A 25,184-nucleotide genomic window follows, 5' to 3' on the forward strand; every position below is an offset into this window, starting at 1 on the left:
ACCATTCTGTTAGGGTACTCCCACACCATTCTGTTAGGGTAGTCCCACACCATTCTGTTAGGGTACTCCCACATCATTCTGTTAGGGTACTCCCACACCATTCTGTTAGGGTACTCCCACACCATTCTGTTAGGGTACTCCCACACCATTCTGTTAGGGTACTCCCACACCATTCTGTTAGGGTACTCCCACATCATTCTGTTAGGGTACTCCCACACCATTCTGTTAGGGTACTCCCACATCATTCTGTTAGGGTACTCCCACACCATTCTGAAAAAGAAAATCTGCTTTTTAACATACTTAATTACCATTCTGTGGAAGGAAAACTATTTCACTCATGTTGTAATTCATTATAGGTCATATTTCATAGAAATCTGGAAACACTGGATAGTTACTTTAAGGTTAGGTAAGGGTTATGGTTAGGGTAACTGTAGGGGTTAAGGGTTAAAGTATGTACGTCCCAAGGATCCCGGCTAGCTCTAACCCTTACCGTCCTGCACCTTAGCTACTTTACCCGAGTAGTAGAATATGTACTGTAGATTTATGTCATGCCTATGAAATGTCACAGTTCCTAGAGGAATGTATTCTCTCGTAGGTACGAGTCTTGCCTGGCTACATAAAATGTATGCACGCACGACTAAGTCGCTTTGGATAAAAGCGTCTGCTAAATGGCATATATTAAATTATTACCCAGCAAGGTTGGGGAGTAATTTACTACATGTAATCAGTTACATGTAATTGGATTACGAAAAAATGAATTAATCAATTACGTTCCCAGAAAAACATTATAATTAGATATTTTTGAAAAACTAGATTACTTATTGGTTTACTTTTTAAATTCAGAAAGGATGCTTGTGAAAAACATGACACAATTCTGTTTTCTAAATAACCAGGTTTCCATCCAACCTTTTTATGCCAGTAAAGTTCACATGGAAACGGCTAATCAATTTGTCGGTAAACTTTCCAAATGTCTACAAATAAATATGCAAGACAAGGTGGGTTCCTTTTGTCTTGGTAAAAATAATCATACACGAGAAATGGCGGCGGAAACGCCTTTATGCGCAAATATAGATATAATAACCTTCATATTGAAGTAAATTTGAGTCATTCTGATGATATGTTGTGTGGTCGTCCCACTACGACTCGGGAAAGCATACCGTTTATTAGGTTACAGATTAAATGCATTAGGATGAACGTCACAGGGTGGTGAAAGTGCGCGGTGAAGAGCTTGACGCTCCTTTCCAATAAATATTGAGGGTCTTAATCTGGTGACATAATCATCGATGCTTGGCTGCCGTTTTAATTTGTCAATCTCTCTCTTTTGTCCGTAACAATCTCATCATGTAGGCTATACCCGCACGGTATTCGCGAGCTGTTGCATAGAACGCACGTGCCGAGACCAGAGTGGCACATTCTGTATATAACGCAACCCTTTTTGTGTTTAAAACCATCAGTTGAGTTGAGAATGCAGTGGAGGACCATTTAAATTATATTTATTTTATTCGGTACATGGGGGTTTAACTGCAAAAGTACATTGTTATGCGCACTACGCTATCACGCAGAGCTTTCTATCCAAAACAAGTGCATTTGATGGAAGCACATCTCTGGTGGGAAAATGCGCATATTGTTTTTATGCACCTTTTTGAATATCTGCACGAAAATCTGCCTGCAAATTTAATTCCAAGCTAGATATAGACATTCAATTCATCATTGAAAAAAAGTGAAAGTTTAAGTTTGTCCACCTGAGCGAGTCTGACCAAAAGTCAGAGACCACTATGATGATAAACCAAATGCGTTTATTGGATCCGTTTTTGTCTTGTTCTGATGCCGCTTAAAGGGAAAGTAATCCAATTACTTTTGGGTAATCAACGTTAAGTAACTGATTACAATTTCAGACAGACCGCTGTGCCAATCGGGAGTTACCTAAGGCACTGCATGTCAGTGCAAGAGGCGTCTCTACAGACCCTGATTCGATTCCAGGCTGTATCACAACAATTTGCCCAGTGCCGTCCGGGTTAGGGTTTGACTTGCCTAGATAAATAAAAGGTATAAAATAAAAATGACTATAACCAATGACATTTAGAAAGTCACCGACCCAACCCTGCTACCCAGACTCATTGCTCCGGCCAAATGCCACACCACGCCCTCAAACCTTTATTTCTTCTCCGCAATGAGTCTGGATTTTACTTCCTCCCCGATCATTCTAGAATTAGAACACATTCGGATCGTCTGATTAGTCCCAGAACCTGATGGGTTGGGACAGAGCCAGAACACACGTGGGTAAAGCGACGTTTTGAAAATGACCGGAAATAAAGCGTGTGACGCGACTTCCACTTTTGGACGATAACAAGGCTGCATTAAGACATGAACTCCTCTCCACATTTACTGGATTGGTTGAACAGTGCAGAAAACATCCCAGGACAGTTTTATTTTTTCTTGTCAGGACCAGAAAGAAAAAAACGGCTGTTACATTAGGTTCATTCGATTCCCAAACCTAATAAGGATAGTCTTTATATAGACAACTGGAGACCCATTAGTCTGTTGAATAATGATGCGAAATTATTTGCCCTTGTATTTGCTAAGAGGTTGAAACAAGGCTTGCATCATATAATTGATGAAGAACAATCTGGTTTTATGCATGGTCGACACATTAGTAAAAACATCAGGCGGATCTTATATATGATTGACTATAATGACCTCATCCTTGATGATAGTTTTCTTATGTTTGTAGATTTTTTTATATAAAGCTTTTGACACTGTAGAACATGAGTTTATGTTCAAATCAATACGTTTTTGGGGGGTTTGGCGACTTTTTTTTTTAAAGCAGTCCAAACTTTATGTAGTGGTTGTACTATATCTCTGTAAAAATACCTCACGGGACAGCCCAAAGATTTGAAATTGGGCGTGGCATTCAGCAGGGCTGCCCAATTAGTCCATTTTTATTGGTTACTCAAATTATTGCTCTTCATATCAAGAAAGGGAATTTAAAGTGTTTCAGCACTTGGCAATGAATTTAAACAATGTCAACTGGCTGATGATATCACCATATTTTTGAGAGACAGGAATGAGGTTTCTAAAGCAGGTTCCAGTATTGAAGTTTCTGTTTTGAAACCATTTTTTAAAAATCAGTCTTATTTCCACTCAGGGATTGTGTTTTACAGGAAGTATTTGGTATCCCAATTAAAGATAAGGTCACTTTTCTTGGAATTGTTATATTCAAGGATGAAAAACAAAGGAGTGAATTAAACTTTATCCCCTTTATTGAGAAAACAAAGAAGAAATTGAACCTCTGGTAGATGAGATATTTCATTATATGGTCTGGTTTAGTCCAAAGCTGAAGGGTTATGTCTCGTTATCACTTGAATTATCCCCTAAAATTGTAAAGGACTTAGATAAGATTCTTCATAATTTTATTTGTCGGAATAAGCCTCACTATCTACGAAAATATATTCTCACTAATACCCAAGAACAAGGAGGTTTTAGATTGCAATACTTTAAATATTACTTTTAAAATAAATTGGATTCTGAAGTATATTTAGAACCAGAACAGTATTTGGAATGTCTTCTCTAAGTATTTATTTGACTCTGTTGTTGGTTTAGAATTTTTGCTTCGATGTAATTTTGATGTTGATAAAATCCCAGTAAAATTTGCCAAATTCCATAAGCAGGCAATTTTAGCTTGTATGTTAGCATATAAACACAATTTTCCACCTCACAGATACTTTCTATGGTACAGCAAAGATATACAATTTAAAAATAAATATTTTCCATAACTGGTTTGAGAATTAAATTATTTTGGTTGGTCAGGATGGATATCTACTCTCATATGGGGAATTTCTTGATAAATTAAACATTTCAATAACCCCAAAAGAATATGCAATTGTTTTTGATGCGATTCCAAGTGTCACTTTGTTAGTAATAATGATGGTCGGACCAAGGCGCAGCGTACTTCGAGTTCCACATATTTTAATGAAAGTCAAACTTAAGCTAATACAAAACAAAATAAAGAATAAATGAACCGTGATGACAATGTAGTGCGAACAGGCAACTAAACATAAACAATATCCCATAACCCACAGGTGGAAAAATTCTACTTAAGTATGATCCCCAATTAGAGACAACGATAACCAGCTGCCTCTAATCGGGAATCATACAAATCTCCAACATAGAAAATCAAACCTAGAACCCCACATAGAAAATATAAACTAGAACAAAAACCCCTAGTCACGCCCTGACCTACTCTACCATAGAAAATACAGGTTTTCTATAGTCAGGACGTGACACCAAGGGGGGTTGTATTTTTTTTTTTATTCCTCTGTGGTTGATGTAAGTAACAGGTTTACATGAAAATATATTAATTGGCAATATTAACATCAAAAATAAATGTAGTAATAAACAGATTAGGAATATTGTTTGTTATACTACTATTTCCTCAGCCAGATTCTTTTGGTCAAATATCTATGGTGATATACCATATATATTGGGGGAAAGCATGGAAAATTGCTAACAAATATTATATCAGTAACCAGGTAAAGTAAGTTTCATTTAAAAAGTTACATAGAATTTATCCTGTGAAACATGTTTGGAAAGATTCAAGCTGAATATGGATTATAATTGTGATTTCTGTGGAATGGAGGAGACCATTTTGCATGTGTTTTTTTGCCTGTGTTTTATAGTAGAATGTTTTTGGGATTGACATACAGAATTCTATTCCAAAAGAAATATGACCGGTTGTACAATTTAATGGTTTTGATATAATGATTTATTTCAGAAATTCTGACATTGATAAAGATGTATTATATTTAATTCAACTGCTAATAATATTAGGTACATTTTCATATTCATAAACTCAAATGGTCTAAATCAAAACTGTACTTTCTTCACTTTATAAATGAATTTAAACAATATGGCACTACTTTAACTAAAATGAAAAACAAAGGCAATTAAAACGTGTTGTATTATTAATAAATATGATTTGTTTGTTTAGGATTCCTGGCAATGTAAATAGTTTGCATGTGACTAATCCTCTTTTGTTTTAAATTTGTTAATAAAAAAATACCTGTTTGGGTAAATTCCTCATTGGCTTGTTCATACTCTGATTGGTTATAGATGATCCAATCGCTGATGACTTTGTTTTGTACAATTGCTCTCATCACCACAAATTACATTAAAAGATGGCAGATTCAGACTGAAGTGTGTAGCGATCGATAGAGCAGCGGAAGAATTCCGTGTGAGTCGTCAGGCAAGTATGTATCCACACCAATTATAAAACACTTCCTGATTTGAGTTTAGGGATAAGAACTAGCTGGACAATGCGTGCCCACTGTCTGACACCCATCATTAGCACGCTTCACTCTGTCGCTCCCAGCACCAGCGAAAATAAGTATTGGTGTCAGAGCAGTACCATGTCAAAACACGTAACACTCAAGAGCACACCACCACCACTCTTCATATTGTTCAATCAAACATGAAAAAACAACACCTGTCATCCTGCTGCAAGCGTTGAGATTCACTTTCACTCAGTTAGCCAATGATGAACCAGGTCCAGTGATTTATGAAAAGTGACTATTCTATTAGGAGGGGAATTCAGACCCATGTTACACGCGTGTAAATGGTAGTCAATTCCCTTTTTATTGGGCTCCTGAGTGGCACAGCGGTCTGCATCTCAGTGCTAGAGGCCCATAGGGCAGCGCACAATTGGCCCAGCGTCGTCCGTGTTTGGCCAGGGTAGGCCGTCATTGTAAATAAGAATTTGTTCATAATATTTAAAAAAAACACCCTTTTGTTCAATTTTCGCCTAAAATAACATACCCCAATCTAACTGCCTGTAGCTCAGGCCCTGAAGCAAGGATATGCATATTCTTGGTACCATTTGAAAGGAAACACTTTGAAGTTTGTGGAAATGGGAATTGAATGTAGGAGAATATAACACAATAGATATGGTAGAAGAAAATGCAAAGAAAAAACCAACCAGTCTTTTTCTACCACCATCTTTGAAATGCAATGGAAAGGTTCTAGCTATCACTCTGGTTGTAATTCCGATAGTGTCCACAAGATGGCATCAGTGTATGTGCAAAGAATGATTGACCTACAAGACTTTTAGTGTGAAGTCCCCAGGGACATTTAGTCAAATCGTGAAGGAGACATTCGCATTCATATTCCATTTTTCTGCAAGAATATCGTCAAATCTGTATACTTGGACTTTGATTTAGCTTTCCTAGTATTAGTAGCCATATTATAAGTTCAACATTTGCAAAACAACCAGTTTTCATAACTCTGAATATCCTTATAATTTTTGTCCAAAATGAAAAGGCATGCTGTCGTACAAGGTTATTACCTACATTTTATGACATATACATGGTTTCCAGATACTTCCGTAAAGCCCAGCTCATTGGCTATCTAGCTAGCTTTGTTTGACCCCGATTGGTGCTTACACAAAGATACAGCCGTTCAAGTGATGGCCGCCCGCGTCATCGGCGTGCCATGAAGTCGTCGCTCTCTGACCAAATATGGTGTCTTATAGGCTATACTACACCCCTAATGAAATAGTGAAGTCTTGTTACTTTCTAGGATCCACGAGAAATAGATATTAATGTGATTTGACTCGTTCAAACAAAGTTTAGGATGAGATTTTCACAGATTCCTTTCTTTGCAAATTGAACGAGTGGAAATACAAAAAGGACCTTTTTGAGGATATGAAAAATGATTTTATCTAACAAAACGACACTTCATGTTATCTCTGGGACCCTTTGGATGATAAATCAGAGCAAGATTTCAGAATGTAAGTACACATTTATCAAACCTTTCGCACTAAAAAAGGGCTTTGTTGTTAGGAGCTCTCCTCAAACAATAGCATGGCATTTTGTTCGCAGTAATAGCTACTGTAAATTGGACAGTGCAGTTATATTAACAAGAATTTAAGCTTTCAGCCGATATAAGACACTGTATATGTACCGAGGTGTTGTTTCTCTAAAATCTGCGATCTTGAAAATAACGCGCTGCATGATAAACAACTGTCCCGTTGACGGAACGCCGATCCTTGACTTGCCTAGTTCAGTTTAAAAAGGCACCGTTCTCTCTATGCATATTGTCACCTTGAATGTAAGCATGAGGAAATGCATGTGCCAGACAGTTCTACATTTGGGTTGGAGATCCCAGAAATGTAGGTGTGGCAGAGGTGTCTACAGATACGCGTATTTTGATTTAACTTAATTCCTTCATTTCATTACATGCAAGGAAAACATGAATAAGGTTGAGCAACCTATCAGTTCCAAGTGGACAAACATAAACTAGATTTTTTTCTGATAAAGATAACACCAATCTCCATGTACTGTATTTTATAAATTTGTAACAGCTATTGGGGATTGTACACTAAACAAAAATATTAACTCAACATGCAACATTTTCAAAGATTTTACTGAGTTACAGTTCATATAAGGAAATCAGTCAATTGGAAATAAATGCATTAGACACTAATCTATGGACTTCACAATGACTGGGAATACAGATATGTATCTGTTGGTCACAGATATCTTTAAAAAAAAGTAGGGGCGTGGATCAGAAAACCAGTCTGTGTCTGGTGTGACCACCATTTGCCTTATGCAGTGCAACACATCTCCTTTGCAGAGAGTTGATCAGGCTGTTGATTTTTTGCCTGTGGAATGTTGTCCCACTCCTCTTCAACGGCTGTGCAAAGTTGCTGGATATTAGCGGGAACTAGAACACGCTGTCTGTCTTACATGTTGATCCAGAACATCCCAAACATGCTCAATGGGTGATATATCTTGTGAGTATTCAGGCCATGGAAGAACTGGGACATTTTCAGCTTCCAGGAATTGTGTACAGATCCTTGCGACATTGTGCATTATCCTGCTGAAATATGAGGTCAATGGCAGTGGATGAATGGCACGACAATGGGCCTCAGGATCTCGTCACGGTATCTCTGTTCATTCAAATTGCCCTTGATAAAATGCAATTGTTCGTTGTCCATAGCTCATGCCTGCCCATGCCATAACCCAACCGCCACCATGGGGCGCTCTGTTGACAATTCTGACATCAACAAACCGCTTGCGCACACGACGCCATACATGCTGTCTGCAGTTGAAACCGGGATTCATCTGTGAAGAGCAAACGTCGGGTCAACACCCCGGTGAGGACGACGAGCACTCGGATGAGCTTCACTGAGATGGTTTCTGACAGTTTGTGCAGGAATTCTTCAGTTCTGCTAACCCACAGTTTCATCAGCTGTCCGGGTGGTTGGTCTCAGACGATCCTGCAGGTGAAGGTCCTGTGCTGGCGTGGTTACACGTGGCACACTGCTAAATTCTCTAAAATGACATTGGAGGCAGCTTACGGTAGATAAATTAACATTTAATTATCTGGCAACAGCTCTGGTGGACATTCCTGCAGTCAGCAAGCAAATTGCACGCTCCCACAAAATATGTGGCATTGTGTTGTGTGACAAAACTGCACATTTTAGAGTGGTGCACCTGTGTAAGTATCATGCTGTTTAATCAGCTTCTTGATATGCTACACATATCAGTCGCATGGATTATCTTGGCAAAGGAGAAATGCCCACTAACAGTGATTTCAACAAATTTGTGCTCAAAATTGGAGAGAAATACGCTTATTATTATTTTTTTCAACTTCAACACTTTATATGTTGAGCTTATATATTTGTTCAGTATAAATATACAGTACAAGTCAAAAGTTTGGACACACCTATTCATTCAAGGGTTTTTCTTTATTCTTACTATGTTCTATATTGTAGAATAATAGTGAAGACAACAAAACTATATGGAATCATGTAGTAACCAAAAAAGTGTTAAATATATAAAAATATATTTGAGATTTGAGATTCTTCAAAGTAGCCACCCTTTACCTTGATGACAGCTTTGCACTCTTGGCATTCTCTCAACCAGCTTCATGAGGTAGTCACCTGGAATACGTTTCAATTAACAAGTATGCCTTGTTAAAATTTCATTTGTGGATTTTGTTTTCCTTCTTAATGTGTTAGAGCCAATCAGTTGTGTTGTGACAAGGTAGGGGTGGTATACAGAAGATGGTATTTTACAAGTCCATAATGGCAAGAACAGCTAAAATAAGCAAAGAAAAGTGACAGTCCATCATTACTTTAAAACATGAAGGTCAGTCAATCCTGAAAATGTCAAGAATTTTGAAAGTTTCTTCAAGTGCAGTTGCAAAACCATCAAGCGCTATGATGGAACTGTCTCTCATGAGGACTGCCACAGGAAAGGAAGAAGAAGAAGAGATTTGCTTGGGCCAAGAAACACGAGCAATGGACATTAGACTAGTGGAAATCTGTCCTTTGATCTGATGAGTCCAAATTTGAGATTTTTGGTTCCAACCGCCGTGTCTTTTTGAGAGGTAGAGTAGGTGAATGGATGATCTCTGCATGTGTGGTTCTCACCGTGAAGCCAAGAAGTAAAGTGATGGAGTGCTGCATCAGATGACCTGGCCTCCAAAATCACCCAACCTCAACCCAATTGAGATGGTTTGAGATGAGTTGGACCGCAGAGTGAAGGAAAAGCAGCCAACAAGTGCTCGGTATATTTTGGAACTCCTTCAAGACTGTTGGACAAGCATTCCTGGTGAAGCTGGTTGAGAGAATTCCAAGTGTGTAAAGTTGTCATCAAGGCAAAGGGTGGCTACTTTAAGAATCAAACATCTAAAATATATTTAGATTTTTGATTACTACATGATTCCATGTGTGTTAATTCATAGTGTTGTTGTCTTCACTATTATTTAACAATGTAGAACATAGTAAAAATAAAGAAACGCATAAATGAGTAGGTGTGTCCAAACTTTTGACTTGTTCTATAAATGACAATTGTTTTGGATCCATTTTACCTTATGAATGCTAGAAACAGATTTCAGCATAATGAAAAGCATGTAAGCATGACAGATATTTCAGCCTCTTTTCCACAGTGGAATATAAATAGTTTTTCATTCTAGGCCTACGGCTTCATAATTGTGGGGGGTGAAGTTCAAAGACCCAAGCCAATGCTGTATCTTATGGAAATCTGTGTGCACTGACCATAGCACAGAACTAGAATGTTTTCATTATATTCCCAGGCTTTTATTTTTTCATGTGAAATATTAGTCACAATTGGAAGCCACTGTCAGTAATACCCACATACATAATAATGGTCCCTTTCGTCTTAGTGTCCTTCAATTTGTAGCCATTTTTTTTGTGCCTTACATCATTAGATTACTTTCTTTCTTCTGTCATGTCCCAGATAGCGATGAGGAATCAGCCCAGAAGCGGCCCTCTCCCGAAGGGTGGAATTTGTTTAATTGGCCCGGAATCAGGTGTCGGACTCGGCCCAGAATCAAAATGAATGACTGCCCAGAATCGGCCCAAGTACATCGGGCTGTTTCCATCTACCGGAATGCAGCCGACTTTGCCAGCATCTCACCAGCATCCCCCCAGAAGTAGCCCGATGCTAATTTAAATAAATGCATACAAAATTACAAGATTTAGTCATTTTAAATATTACTATTATACATTTAATGCATACAAATTATATCCATCCACCCCCCAAAAAAAATATGTCGGAGGAAACACTGTACACCTGGTGACCGTGTCAGCGTGCATGCACCTGGCCCGCCACAGGAGTCGCTACAGCACGATGGGACAAGGACATCCCGGCCGGCCAAACTCTCCCCTAACTCGGACGACGCTGGGCCAATTGTGTGTCGCCTCATGGGTCTCCTGGTCGTGGCTGGCATGAGTATCGAACTAGCATCTATCGCAACGCAGTTTGCACTGCGGTATCTGAGACCGCTGGGTCACTCGGGAGGCTCCCTCCACAAAGTTTTTAATGCCTTGCACAAAGTATACAAATACTAATATACTACTTAAACAGGACTGTTAAAGAATTGAATTTAAATGTTTATTGTATTTTTTGGATCACAGAAAATATGTGAAAATAAATAAATAATGAAATGTTATATAAAGCAGCCCGTGTAATCATGTCAGAGAGTAGCACCCAACGGCCCGAGCCCCAAGTAATACATTTGGGCCAGATAACTCACACCGGAATCGGCCCAAGCTCAATCCCGCATTCTAGCCATAAGTAATACTGCTGAAGGCGGCCCAGACTCGGGCCACATGACGTCTGCCGAGTCTGACTCTCAGCCGCGTGCCTCGACTCTCAGCCGGAATCGGCCCTCATCCGCTGTGCTAGCTGGGGTCCGTGTGGTTGTTCGTCAGAGTCGCCAGTAATAGTGGATAATATTAGGTTAATGTTTGAGACATGTAGTCTATTTGAGTCATTATGGAACCAAGATCACACATAGCAGTTTAATGTACTGGAGACCCTATTGAATGAAAACTCCACCAGAGAATCTGTTGGCCAGCAAATGGGAGGATTTTCAGCAGTTGAATTACGTTTATTCAGTGCATGCAAGGGAGCCACACCTGCACAGTCCATAACGTACTTGTATAAGGTAAGTCTGAGTACCAACTACTGAGAAGTGCTTTAAATCAAAATGTGAAAAAAATGCATTGATTTCCTACGTCTGAATCGGGCCCTTACTGAAGAGCTGAACACAAACAGTTTTGAGGAATTTAAACAGACAGGATGGCACAAAGAACAGGCATATGAGGACAAATCGGAGAGCTAGAACCAAAGCTTGTGAAAATCTACGATGATGCCTATTCTCATGCCTGTTCCCACAAAGACCTTCAAATGTCCTCTTTAAATACCTTTGCATGGTCAAATCTATCCTGTAAATAAACACTTCGTTATTACTTTGGTGAATCAAATAAGAGGTTTAGAGAAAAAAAAACACTTCAGCCTGGGTGCCAGTCTGAAAGAGAGCAGAAACAGACTGGTACCCAGGCTAGAAACACTTGCCCTCTCCCCTCCAACAGGTGATTTTCCCTCCTTCATTCCCCTCTTCCCTCAGGTAGTGTGGCCTACCTGAAGAAGGCGTACATCACCAGGGCGTTCCCACCGACCCCTACTGCTCCAATCACCACGACAAAGCAGGCCACGATGTAATGAGCGTGGTCTGGCACATCCACCTTCCGGAAGAAACCTCGGTCCATGTTGTCCATGCCTGACATGCCTGGGACAAAGAGAGACGCAGACCTGACTCAGTCCATATGAACAACGTAATGGACAATACAACACTTTCACTAAACCACTTTCACCACAGAGCTCTCCCTCTCTTTCACAACATCTGTCTCTGTCTCTCTCTCTCTGTCTCTCGCTCTCTCTGTGTCTGTCTGTTTATTACATAACTGTCTTCCATGGTTTGCCTTGGCTCTATGATATCAGTAGTAAACATTGACTGTTTTCCTTCCGATAGAGGGTGGAACAAGGTAGTAAGACAACAGCTCTCAGAATGAATCCAAACATCATATCTGACCTCAAATCATCCTCCAGGTGAAATGTGTCCTGTGGTTCAGATATTGATCCCTTCCAGGTAGAGCCTTGTGGCTGAGCTGCTGAGGTGTTGTCAACATACTGTAGCTCTGCCCAGACAGGGGTTCCTTACTCATTGGTGTGAAAGCATTGATCGGCTGCAAGCCACTGCACAACAATAACAATCAAAAACATTTAGTTATCATGGATCTAAGTGCTTGTGACAAGCAACCATTTGGAAAGAGAATTTAGGAGAGACTGCACATACTATGAACAAAACTTCATGTTTGGGCATTTTTGTCTGATAAAAGTTTGTTACTTTTGGTGATAAAATGATACAATATGTGAAATCATAGACTTATGAAGTGATATACTATTTACTTTTGTCACTGTTAATAAATTATAATATTAATCACTGGGTTATGTCCATCCATAAAGCAAATGATTAAAGGAAGTGATTAAGCGGTGGCATTTTGTGATGATGAATATAGCCATGCAGACCCTGCAGTGTGTTGGCTTGGCTCTGGTTGACCGCAACCCCATTGAGGTACTGATTATAAGAGGATTTGTTTATTTATGTTAATGTGATCAAATCAAGACTGCCCAAAGAGTCACGCAATGTAAAGCCATGTCTAGGGTTGGGGAGTAACGGATTACATGTAAGGGATTACAAAAAAAACGGTAACTATGTTACCAGCAAAAAAATATTTTAATCAGAGTACAGATACTTTTGAAAAACTAGATGATTACTTCGAGGATTACTTACTTTACTAAATTCCGAAAGGATGTTAGCGAGAGAAAAAAATCATTGACACTTCTCTGTTTTCTCAATGACATTCAAATCACTATTGAAAAAAGGCGCAACTTTAAATTTTAAACTTTAACCACAAGCCATAGACCACTTAGGTGACACCAATGTGTTTGATGGATCGTGGGAAAAGAGCAAGCTTCAGTCCAAGATATGTCTTCCAATGGTGCGACTGCTGTCGGCATCCAAAGATTATCCAACTTCAATAATCGCCTGGAGTTAAGGATGACAGCAGTGGTGTAGTGTACGGCGATACGGATATCACTTATTATTGATATCTACATAGCACATTGATGTGAATCACTGCTGCTCTCTCATTTAGCTATCTGCTCCTTACGGATTGTGGTTGTTGTTGATGGCTGTTCACAAATCTAAATGTTTATTTGAACCCATTAATGGTTGAATTCAAGAAGTTTAAGCTGCCTATCAGTCATTGTTTTTGAAACCAGTGGACAGCCAGTGAAAAATGCGCTCTTGCAACTGCTGCATAGTGAGGATTCCAGCCAATGGAATAAAAGTGGTGTGTTCAATCTAATTCATGCTGATCAAAAAAAAATCCATAGGCTTAATGGACACATGCTCAAACTCGTACACTTATGATAGACTTAAAGGGGCAATATGTAGTTGCTACATACATTTTTGGACTTATAAATTATACATATACAGTGGGGCAAAAAAGTATTTAGTCAGCCACCAATTGTGCAAGTTCTCCCACTTAAAAAGATGAGAGAGGCCTGTAATTTTCATCATAGGTACACTTCAACTATGACAGACAAAATGAGAAGAAAAAAAATCCAGAAAATCACATTGTAGGATTTTTTATGGATTTATTTGCAAATTATGGTGGAAAATAAGTATTTGGTCAATAACAAAAGTTGATCTCAATACTTTGTTATATAACCTTTGTTGGCAAGGTTTCACAAGGTTTTCACACACTGTTGCTGGTATTTTGGCCCATTCCTGCATGCAGATCTCCTGTAGAGCAGTGATGTTTTGGGGCTGTTGCTGGGCAACACAGACTTTCAACTCCCTCCAAAGATTTTCTATGGGGTTGAGATTTGGAGACTGGCTAGGCCACTCCAGGACCTTGAAATGCTTCTTACGAAGCCACTCCTTCATTGCCCGGGCAGTGTGTTTGGGATCATTGTCATGTTGAAAGACCCAGCCACGTTTCATCTTCAATGCCCTTGCTGATGGAAGAAGGTTTTCACTCAAAATCTCACTATACATGTCCCCATTCATTCTTTCCTTTACACGGATCAGTTGTCCTGGTCCCTTTGCAGAAAAACAGCCCCAGAGCATGATGTTTCCACCCCCATGCTTCACAGTATGTATGGTGTTCTTTGGATGCAACTCAGCATTCTTTGTCCTCCAAACACGACGAGTTAAGTTTTTACCAAAAAGTTATATTTTGGTTTCATCTGACCATATGACATTCTCCCAATCTTCTTCTGGATCATCCAAATGCTCTCTAGCAAACTTCAGACGGGCCTGGACATGTACTGGCTTAAGGGGAAAGTAATTTAAAAATAACTGAATGTAATCAGATTACATTACTGAGTTTGGGAAATCCAAAAGATATGTTACTCATGACAGTTTTGGACAGGTAACTGGTAATTGTAACAGATTACATTTAGAAAGTAACATATCCAACCCTGGCCATGCCCCTCCCTTAATGTGTAGCCATTCAGCCAGTAGAGCAGAGTGGTGTGGGTGGGCACCATTCAACTGCTGTTTATCTGACTGACTGACTGACTGAAGCCCCCTCATCAGTGTGGCTGTCCAAGAGTGTTTCACAGTAATCTCAAGAGGCAATGGTTATTTTACTAATAGCGCAATCGGCACCTTTTTGTTTTTGTTTTAGAAGCCATGTGTTTCAGAAGCTCTCCAAAGATGTGTGTTGGGGGAGGTGGGCAGATGCGTCATGCCCAAAGGGGGCACAGGGGCACGCGCCCCCTCAGATCTGTCCTGTTTATTAAAAATATTTTTGTTGTTGTTTCTCTGTAATATTACTATCCACCTAGCAATTTTATGAAGTTGGCTTTAGCTAGCCCAGATAGCTTCATAACTTACTACCAAGAAGCTATTTGAGGCTGTAAAATTAGAGTAGCTAGCTTGGCTAACTAGCTTAGCTGGCATGCCTGCTGGCAAGGTTGGTAGCAAGCAATTACTAAATAATTACTAACCAGATGCCTCACAAGTCCTCAACTGGCAGCTTCATTAAATAGTACCTGCAAACAACCAGTCTCAACATCAACAGTGTAGAGGCGACCCCGGGATGATGGCCTTCTAGGCAGAGTTGCAAAGAAAAGCCATATCTCAGACTGGCCAATAAAAATAGAAGATTAAGATGAGCAAAAAAACACAGACACTGGACAGAGGAACTCTGCCTAGAAGACCAGCATCCTGGAGTCGCCTCTTCACTGTTGACATTGAGACGGGTGTTTTACGGGTACTATTTAATGAAGCTGCCATTTGAGGACTTGTGAGGCGTCTGTTTCTCAAACTAGACACTCTAATGTACTTGCCCTCTTGCTCAGTTGTACACTGGGGCCACCCACTCCTCTTTCAATTCTGGTTAGAGCCAGTTTACACTGTTCTGTGAAGGGAGTAGTACACAGCATTGTACGAGATCTTCAGTTTCTTGGCAATTTCTCACATGGAATAGCCTCCATTTCTCAGAACAAGAATAGACGAACGAGTTTCAGAAGACAGTTATTTGTTTCTGGCCATTTTGAGCCTGTAATCAAACCCACAAATGCTGATGCTCCAGATACTCAACTAGTCTAAACTAGCCTTAGCTAACACAACATGCCATTGGAACACAGGAGTGATGGTTGCTGATAATGGGCCTCTGTACGCCTACGTAGATATTCCATTAAAACTCAGCCATTTCCAGCTACAATAGTAATTTACAACATTAACAATGTCGACATTGTATTTCTGATCAATTTGACGTTATTTTAATGGACAAAAATAAATAAAATCTTTCAAAAACAAGGACATTTCTAAGTGACCCCAAACTTTTGAACGGTAGTTTGTGTATATATATATACAATACCAGTCAATAGTTTGGACACACCTACTCATTCAAGGCTTTTCTTTATTTAGACAATTTTCTACATGGTAGAATAATGGTGAAGACATCAAAACTATGGAATAACACATATGGAATCATGTACTATCGAAGAAAAGTGTTTAAAAAATCTAAATAAGTCATTAAGATGGCGCTGGAGAAGAAGGCAGACGTTTTATGTGCCCCCAGCCGATTGTGTTTTTTTTGTTAATTTATTTGCAACTTATTTTTTTACTTATTTTGTACATAATGTTGCCGCTACCGTCTCTTATGACCGAAATTAAGTTCTAGACATTGCGATTACTCACCACAGAATCCTTTTTTTTTATTTCATGACTCGACGTGAATGATATACTGCTTCCTCGGGAACAGGCCCCGATCCCTGTGACCTGCGTGAAGAGGAGGTTGAGAAAGAGGGGCTGAAGGTTCCTCTTCTGAGAATTCATAGGCGATCGAATAAACCCCCACTTCCCTCCATTCTGCTAGCAAACATGCAATCTTTGGAGAATAAAATCGACGAGTTAAGCGGAAGATTAAACTACCAATGGGACATTAAAAACTGTAACATCTTAAGCTTCACGGAGTCGTGTCTGAACGACGACATTATCAACATATAGCTGGCTGGTTATACGAGTAGAAGAACAGCGGCGTCTGGTAAGACAAGGGGCGGCGGTCTTGGTATTTTTGTAAACAAACTCTGGTGCACAACATCTAAGGAAGTTGCGAGCTATTGATCGCCTGAGGTAGAGTTTCTCATGATAAGATGTAGACCACACTACCTACCGAGAGAGTTTTCATCTGTATTCTTTGTAGCTGTTTACATATCACCACAGTCAGAGGCTGGCACTAAGACAGCATTGAATGAGCTGTATTCCGTCATAAGCAAACAAGAAAACGCTCACCCAGAGGAGGCACTCCTAGGAGCTTGGGACTTTAACGCAGGGAAACTTAAATCAGTTTGACCAAATTTCTATCAGCATTTTAAATATGCAACCAGAGGGGAAAAAAACTCTGGTCCACCTATACTCCACACACAGCATACAAAGCTCTCCCTCGCCCTCCATTTGGCAAATCTGACCATAATTCTATCCTCCTGATTCCTGCTTACTAGCTAAAATTAAAGCAGGAAGCAACAGTGACTAGAGCAATAAAAAGGTGGTCAGAGGAAGCAGATGCTAAGCTACAGGACTGTTTTGCTAGCACAGACTGGAATATGTTCTGGGATTCCTCCGATGGCATTGAGGAGTACACCACATCAGTCATTGGCTTCATCAATAAGTGCATCGATGACGTCATCCCCACAGTGACCATACATACAAAGCCCAACCAGAAGCCATAGATTACAGGCAGCAACCGCACTCAGCTAAAGGCTAGAGCTACCGCTTTCAAGTGACACAAGCCTACCAGATGAGCAAAACTACTTCTATGCTCGCTTCGAGGCAAAAACACTGAAACATGCATGAGAGCACCAGCTGTTCCGGAAGACTGTGTGATCACGCTCTCCGCAGCCGATGTGAGTAAGACCTTTAAACAGGTCAACATTCACAAGGCCGCAGGGCCAGACAGATTACCAGGAGGTGTACAGCGAGCATGCTCTGACCAACTGGCATGTGTCTTCACTTGTGTCTTCACATTTTCAACCTCTCTCTGTCCGAGTCTGTAATGCCACCATGTTTTAAGGAGACGACCAAAGTCCCTGTGCCCAAGAACATTAAGGTAACCTGCCTAAATGACTACCTACCCGTAGCACTAACGTCTGTAGCCATGAAGTGCTTTGAAAGACTGGTCATGGCTCACATCAACACCATCATCCCAGAAACCCTAGACCCACTCCAATTTGCATACTGTCCTAACAGATCCACAGAGGATTCAATCTATACTGCACTCCACACTGCCCTTTCCCACCTGGACAAAAGCAACACCAATGTGAGAATGCTATTCATTGACAAGAGCTCAGCTTTCAACACCATAGTGCCCTCAAAGCTCATCAATAAGCTACGGACACTGGGATTTAACACCTCCCTCTGCAACTGGATCCTGGACTTCCTGATGGGCTGCCCCCAGGTGGTAAGGGTAGGTAACAACACATCCGCCACACTGATCCTCAACACAGAGACCCCTCAGGGGTGCGTGCTCATTCCCCTCCTGTACTCCCTGTTCACTCATGACTGCCGGCCAGGCACGACTCCAACAGCGTCATTAAATTTGCGACGAGACGAGTCAGCCTATAGGGAGGAGGTCAGAGACCTGGCCATGTGGTGACAGGACAACAACCTCTCTCTCAATGTGATCAAGACAAAGGAGTTGATTGTGGACCACAGGAAAAGGAGGACCGAGCACGCCCCCATTCTCATCGACAGGGCTGCAGCGGAGCAGGTTGAGAGCTTCAAGTTCCTTGGTGTCCACGTTACTAATAAACTAACATGGTCCAAGCACACCAAGACAGTCTTGAAAAGGGCAGGACAAAACCTAATCCACCTCAGGGGACTTGGCATGGCTCCTCAAAATGTTCTACAGCTGCACCTGGTATGGCAACTGCTCGGTCTCCGACTGCAAGGCACTACAGAGGGTAGTACGAACGGACATTGGGGCCAAGCTTCCTGCCATCCACAACCTCTATACCAGGCGGTGTCAGAGGAAGGCCCTAAAAATTGTCAAAGACTCCAGCCACCCTAGTCATAGACTGTTCTATCTGCTACCGCATGGCAAGCGGTACCAGAGTGCCAAGTCTAGGTCCAAGAGGCTTCTAAACAGCTTCTACCCCCAAGCCATAAGACTCCATAAGACTCCTAAACATCTAGTCAAAAGACTACCCAGACTATTTACAGTGCCCCCCCCCACCAACCCCCTATTTACACCACTGCTACTCTCTGTTGTCATCTATGCATAGTCACTTTAATAACTTTACCTACATGTACATATTACATCAACTAACCGGTGCCCCCGCACATTGACTCTGTATTGGTACCCCCCTGTATATGGTCTCGCTATTGTTATTTTACTGCTGATCTTTAATTACTTGTTCTTGATACTTTTATCTCTTATTCTTATCCATATTTTTTTGAAACTGCATTGTTGGTTAGGGGCTCGTAAGTAAGCATTTCACTGTAAGGTTGTATTCGGCGCATGTGACTAATACAATTAGATTTATTTGAAAATATATTTTTGTTTTTAGATTCTTGTCACGACTTCTACCGAAGGTAACTCCTTTCCCTGTTCTGGCGGCGCTCGGCACTCGGCGTCGTCGGTCTACGAGCCGCTACCGATCCCTTTTTCATTTTCTGGTTGTTTTGTCTGTGTTCCTTTTCACACCTGGTTTTCATTGCTTTGATTTCTGTGGGTATATAGGGCACCTGTTACCTGCCGTAATTCGTGCAGGATTAGACTTGTGTGCATTGCGCTTGATTGTATTTGATGTTTGTTGTTTTTTCGCTATTACGCACGTGTATGTAAAGTGTCGTGCGTTTGCACGAGTTTCTGATTATTCGAGAGCATAGTTTTTTTTTTGTCTGTGCCGTTTTTTGTATTGCTGGACTATATTATTAAACACGCTTCTCAGACATCCCTGCTCTCTCCTGCGCCTGACTCCTACACCTCTCACCAAGACGCATGTTATCACAGAATCCTGCACCAATATAAATTATGGAGTCAGCAGGAGCGGACGCACTCCCAGGGTCCGTGGAGGAGCGAGTTCAACACCACACGGCAGTGTTACACCGACTGGGGACCGCCATGGATCAGGTGATGGCGACGATGGAGAGATGGGAGAGAGGTGGCCTTCCCACTCCGTTATCAGCCACACCCCAACCAGTACCACTACCCTCTCCTTCATTGCCTGAGCACAGTGGGATTCGACTCGCCCTCCCGAGGGAGTTTGATGGGACGGCGGCCGGGTGCCAGGGCTTCTTACTCCAGATGGACCTATACCTGGCGACCGTTCGTCCGGCTCCTTCGGGGGTTGAGAGCGTGAACGCCCTCGTCTCCTGCCTCGCAGGTAAAGCCCTGGAGTGGGCCAACGCGGTATGGAACGATCCTGACTCGGCGAGGGACCACTACCCAGAGTTCACCCGCCACTTTCGGGCCGTGTTCGATCACCCACCTAAGGGTCGAGCGGCGGGTGAACGGCTGTTCCATCTGAGGCAGGAGAGGAGGAGTGCTCAGGACTTTGCTCTAGAGTTCCGGACCTTGGCCGCTGGCGCGGGATGGAACGACAGGGCCTTGATCGATCACTATAGGTGTAGTTTGCGTGAGGACGCCCGTAGGGAGCTGGCCTGTAGAGACACCACCCTGTCCTTGGACCAATTGATTGACATGTCCATTCGGTTGGACAACTTGCTGGCGACCCGCGGACGTCCAGATCGGGCTCTGTCAGTTCCATCTCCCAGCTCCACCACTCCAACACCCATGGAGCTGGGAGGTGCTTCAGCGAGGGCGACCGGAGGAGGGGGCCTTTCCTGTGCCAGCTGTGGTCGCAGAGGGCACACTGCTGACCGGTGCTGGGGGGGTCCCCCCGGGAGTCGAGACGCCAGGCCGAGCACTGCCCGGACACCTCAGGTGAGTCGGCACCAGGCTCACCCAGAGCCCCCTGTTGGTCACATGTATGTATGGATTGTTTTTCCTGAATTTTCCCCTCTTTCCCGGCATAAGGCGCTAGTAGATTCAGGCGCGGCGGGGAATTTTATTGACGCGGTTTAGCGAACAGGTTAGGGATTCCCCTTATTCAGCTGGACAAACCCTTCCCAGTGCACGCCTTAGATAGCCAACCATTAGGGTCAGGGCTAGTCAGGGAGGCCACGGCTCCACTGGGTATGGTTACGCAGGAGGGTCATGAGGAGAGAATTAGTCTCTTCCTCATTGATTCTCCTTGCGTTTCCGGTGGTGTTGGGGTTCCCCTGGTTGGCCCGTCACAACCCCAGGATTTCGTGGCAACAGAGGTCTTTACAGGGGTGCTCAGGCAGGTGTGTAGGAGTTTCCATCAGTGCTACAACGGTGGAGAGTCCAGACCAAGTCTCCACCGTGCACATTCCCTCAGAATATGCCGATTTGGCTATCGCCTTCTGTAAAAAGAAGGCGACCCAATTACCACCTCATCGACGAGGGGATTGTGCGATAAATCTCCTGGTAGGCGCTGCACTTCCCAGGAGTCACGTGTATCCCCTGTCACAGGAGGAGACGGTGGCTATGGAGACATACATATCGGAATCTCTGGGGCAGGGGTTCATTCGGCCCTCCATCTCACCTGCCTCCTCGAGTTTCTTTTTTGTGAAGAAGAAGGAGGGTGGTCTGCGTCCGTGCATTGACTATAGAGGTCTAAATTCCATCACGGTGGGGTATAGTTACCCGCTACCTCTCATTGCCACGGCGATTGAGTCATTTCACGGAGCACGGTTTTTCACAAAACTGGATCTCAGGAGTGCATATAACTTGGTGCGTATCCGGAAGGAAGATGAGTGGAAGACGGCGTTTAGTACCACATCCTGCCATTATGAGTACCTCGTCATGCCGTACGGGTTGAAGAATGCTCCAGCAGTCTTCCAATATTTTGTGGATGAGATTCTCAGGGACCTGCACGGTCAGGGTGTGGTGGTTTACATCGATGATATTCTGGTCTATTCCGCTACACGGGTCGCGCATGTGTCTCTGGTGCGCAGGGTACTTGGGCGACTGTTGGAGCATGACCTGTACGTCAAGGCTGAGAAATGCTCGTTCTTCCAACAGGCCGTCTCCTTCCTTGGATATCGCATTTCCACATCGGGGTTGGTGATGGAGGATGACCGCATTGCAGCCGTGTGTAATTGGCCGACTCCAACCACGGTAAAGGAGGTGCAGCGGTTCTTAGGGTTTGCCAACTACTACCGGAGGTTTATCCGGGGTTTTGGGCAGGTGGCTGCGCCCATTACGTCACTGCTGAAGGGGGGGCCGACGCGTCTGGGATGGTCGGCTGAGGCGGACAGGGCTTTTGGTCACCTGAAGGCTCTTTTTACCTCGGCTCCCGTGCTGGCGCATCCGGACCCCTCTTTGGCATTTATAGTGGAGGTGGACGCATCCGAGGCTGGGGTTGGAGCCGTACTCTCCCAGCGCTCGGGTGTGCCACCGAAGCTCCGCCCCTGTGCTTTCTTTTCTCGGAAGCTCAGCCCGGCAGAGCAAAACTATGACGTGGGGGATCGGGAGCTGCTAGCTGTTGTCAGAGCCCTGAAGGTGTGGAGACATTGGCTAGAGGGGGCCCAACACCCTTTCCTCATCTGGACTGACCACCGTAATCTAGAGTACATTCGGGCAGCGAGGAGACTGAACCCTCGTCAGGCAAGGTGGGCCATGTTTTTCACCCGATTTAGGTTTACCATATCCTATAGACCAGGCTCCCAGAACACTAAGGCAGACGCACTGTCCCGGCTATATGATACGGAGGAGCGGGCCATTGATCCTACGCCCATCCTCCCGGCTTCTTGTCTAGTGGCACCTGTGAGGTGGGAGGTGGACGCAGACATTGAGCGAGCATCGCGTGTTGAGCCCACTCCACCACAGTGTCCAGAGGGACATGTATGTTCCGCTGGTGGTTAGAGACAGGTTCATTTGGTGGGCTCACACATCCCCCTTCTCTGGTCACCCGGGGATCGGGAGGACGGTGCGATGTCTTAGTGGGAAGTACTGGTGGCCCACTTTAGCCAAGGATGTGAGGGTTTATGTGTCCTCCTGCTCAGTGTGCGCTCAGTGCAAGGCTCCTAGGCACCTGCCCAGAGGGAAGTTACAACCCCTTCCCGTTCCACAGCGGCCTTGGTCACACCTGTCGGTTGACTTCTTGACCGATCTGCCACCGTCACAGGGCAACACCACGATCCTGGTCGTTGTGGATCGGTTTTCTAAGTCCTGTCGTCTCCTCCCTTTGCCCGGTCTCCCTACGGCCCTACAGACGGCGGAGGCCCTGTTTACTCACGTCTTCCGGCACTACGGGGTGCCTGAGGATATTGTTTCTGATCGGGTCCCCAGTTCACGTCCAGGGTGTGGAAGGCGTTCATGGAACGTTTGGGGGTCTCGGTCAGCCTGACCTCTGGGTTTCACCCCGAGAGTAATGGGCAGGTGGAAAGAGTGAACCAGGATGTGGGTAGGTTTCTGCGGTCGTATTGCCAGGACCAGCCAGGGGAGTGGGCGAAGTACATCCCCTGGGCGGAGATGGCCCAGAACTCACTCCCCCACTCCTCTACGAACCTGTCGCCCTTCTAATGTGTGTTGGGCTATCAGCCAGTCCTGGTACCATGGCATCAGAGCCAGACCGAGGCTCCTGCGGTGGACGATTGGGTGAAACGCTCAAGGGAAACCTGGGAGGCCGCCAACGGGTACCTTAAACGGGCCGAAGGGCGGCAGAAGGCCAGTGCCGACCGCCACCGCAGCGAGGCCCCAGTGTACACACCGGGGGACCGGGTCTGGCTCTTGACCCTCCACCTGCCCCTCCACCTGCCCTGCCGGAAGCTGGGTCCGCGGTTTGTGGGGCCATTCAAAGTCCTGAGAATAAACGAGGTGTGTTATAGGTTACAGCTCCCCCGTATTACCGTATTAACCCCTCGTTTCATGTGTCTCTCCTCAGGCCGGTGGTGGCTGGTCCGCTTCAAGAAGATGAGGTGCGGGAGGTCCCTCCGCCCCCCCTGGACATCGGGGGGGCGCCGGCGTATGCAGTTCGGTCCATACTGGACTCGAGGCGTCGGGTGGGGGGTCTTCATTACCTCGTGGATTGGGAGGGGTACGGTCCGGAGGAGAGATGCTGGGTGCCGGTGGAGGACGTACTGGATCCACCTATGCTAAGGGAGTTTCACCGCCTCCATCCGGATCGCCCTGCGCCTCGTCCTCCGGGTCGTCCTCGAGGCCGGCATCGTCGCGCTGCGGGAGCCGCGCGTCAGGGGGGGGGGTACTGTCACGACTTCTACCGAAGGTAACTCCTCTCCCTGTTCGGGCGGCGCTCGGCGTCGCCGGTCTACTAGCCGCTACCGATCCCTTTTTCATTTTCTGGTTGTTTTGTCTGTGTTCCTTTTCACACCTGGTTTTCATTGCTTTGATTTCTGTTGGTATATAAGGGCACCTGTTACCTGCCGTAATTCGTGCAGGATTAGACTTGTGTGCATTGCGCTCGATTGTATTTGATGTTTGTTGTTTTTTCGCTATTACGCACGTGTATGTAAAGTGTCGGAACTGTGTTTGTTCCTCCGTGCGTTTGCACGAGTTTCTGATTATTCGAGAGCGTAGTTATTTTTTTTGTCTGTGCCGTTTTTGTATTGCTGGACTATATTATTAAACACGCTTCTCAGACATCCCTGCTCTCTCCTGCGCCTGACTCCTACACCTCTCACCAAGACGCATGTTATCACAATTCTTCAAAGTAGTCACCCTTTGCATTGATGGCAGCTTTGCACACTCTTGGCATTCTCTCAACCAGCTACATGAGGTAGTCACCTGAAATGGATTTCAATTAACAGATGTGCCTTGTTAAAGTTAATTTGTGGAATTTCTTTCCTTCTTCATGCATTTGAGCCAATCAGTTGAGTTGTGACAAGGTAGGGGTGGTATACAGAAGATAGCCCTATTTGGTAAAAGACCAAGTCCATATTATGGCAAGAACAGCACAAATGAGCAAAGAGAAACGACAGTCAAGAGAATTACTTTAAGTCATGAAGGTCAGTCAATCAGGAAAATGTTCAAAACTTTGAAAGTTTCTTTAAGTGCAGTCGCAAAACCATCAAGCACAATGATGAAACTGGCTCTCATGAGGACTGCCACAGGAAAGAAACACCAAAAGATACCTCTGCTGCAGAGGATAGTTAATTTGAGTTAACTGCACCTCAGATTGCAGCCCAAATAAATGCTTCACAGAGTGCCATTAATAGACACATCTCAATATCAACTGTTCAGAGGAGAC

General features: G+C 43.6%; 1 protein-coding gene across 1 annotated transcript in view; it reads right to left on the reverse strand.

Annotated features, from left to right (window-relative positions):
- opn4xa (opsin 4xa) overlaps positions 1–12,093 on the reverse strand; it is a 36,304-nt gene extending 24,211 nt beyond the window's left edge. Inside the window, exon 1 of the mRNA XM_031802237.1 lies at positions 11,949–12,093. Within this exon, the coding sequence (XP_031658097.1) occupies positions 11,949–12,085 (137 nt within the window). The 5' untranslated portion in view covers positions 12,086–12,093. The remainder of the gene's footprint in view (positions 1–11,948) is intronic.
- Positions 12,094–25,184: the final 13,091 nt, after the last annotated feature.

This window comes from Oncorhynchus kisutch, linkage group LG23, assembly GCF_002021735.2.
Source record: "Oncorhynchus kisutch isolate 150728-3 linkage group LG23, Okis_V2, whole genome shotgun sequence".
In the NCBI taxonomy this organism is placed as follows: Eukaryota; Metazoa; Chordata; class Actinopteri; order Salmoniformes; family Salmonidae; genus Oncorhynchus; species Oncorhynchus kisutch.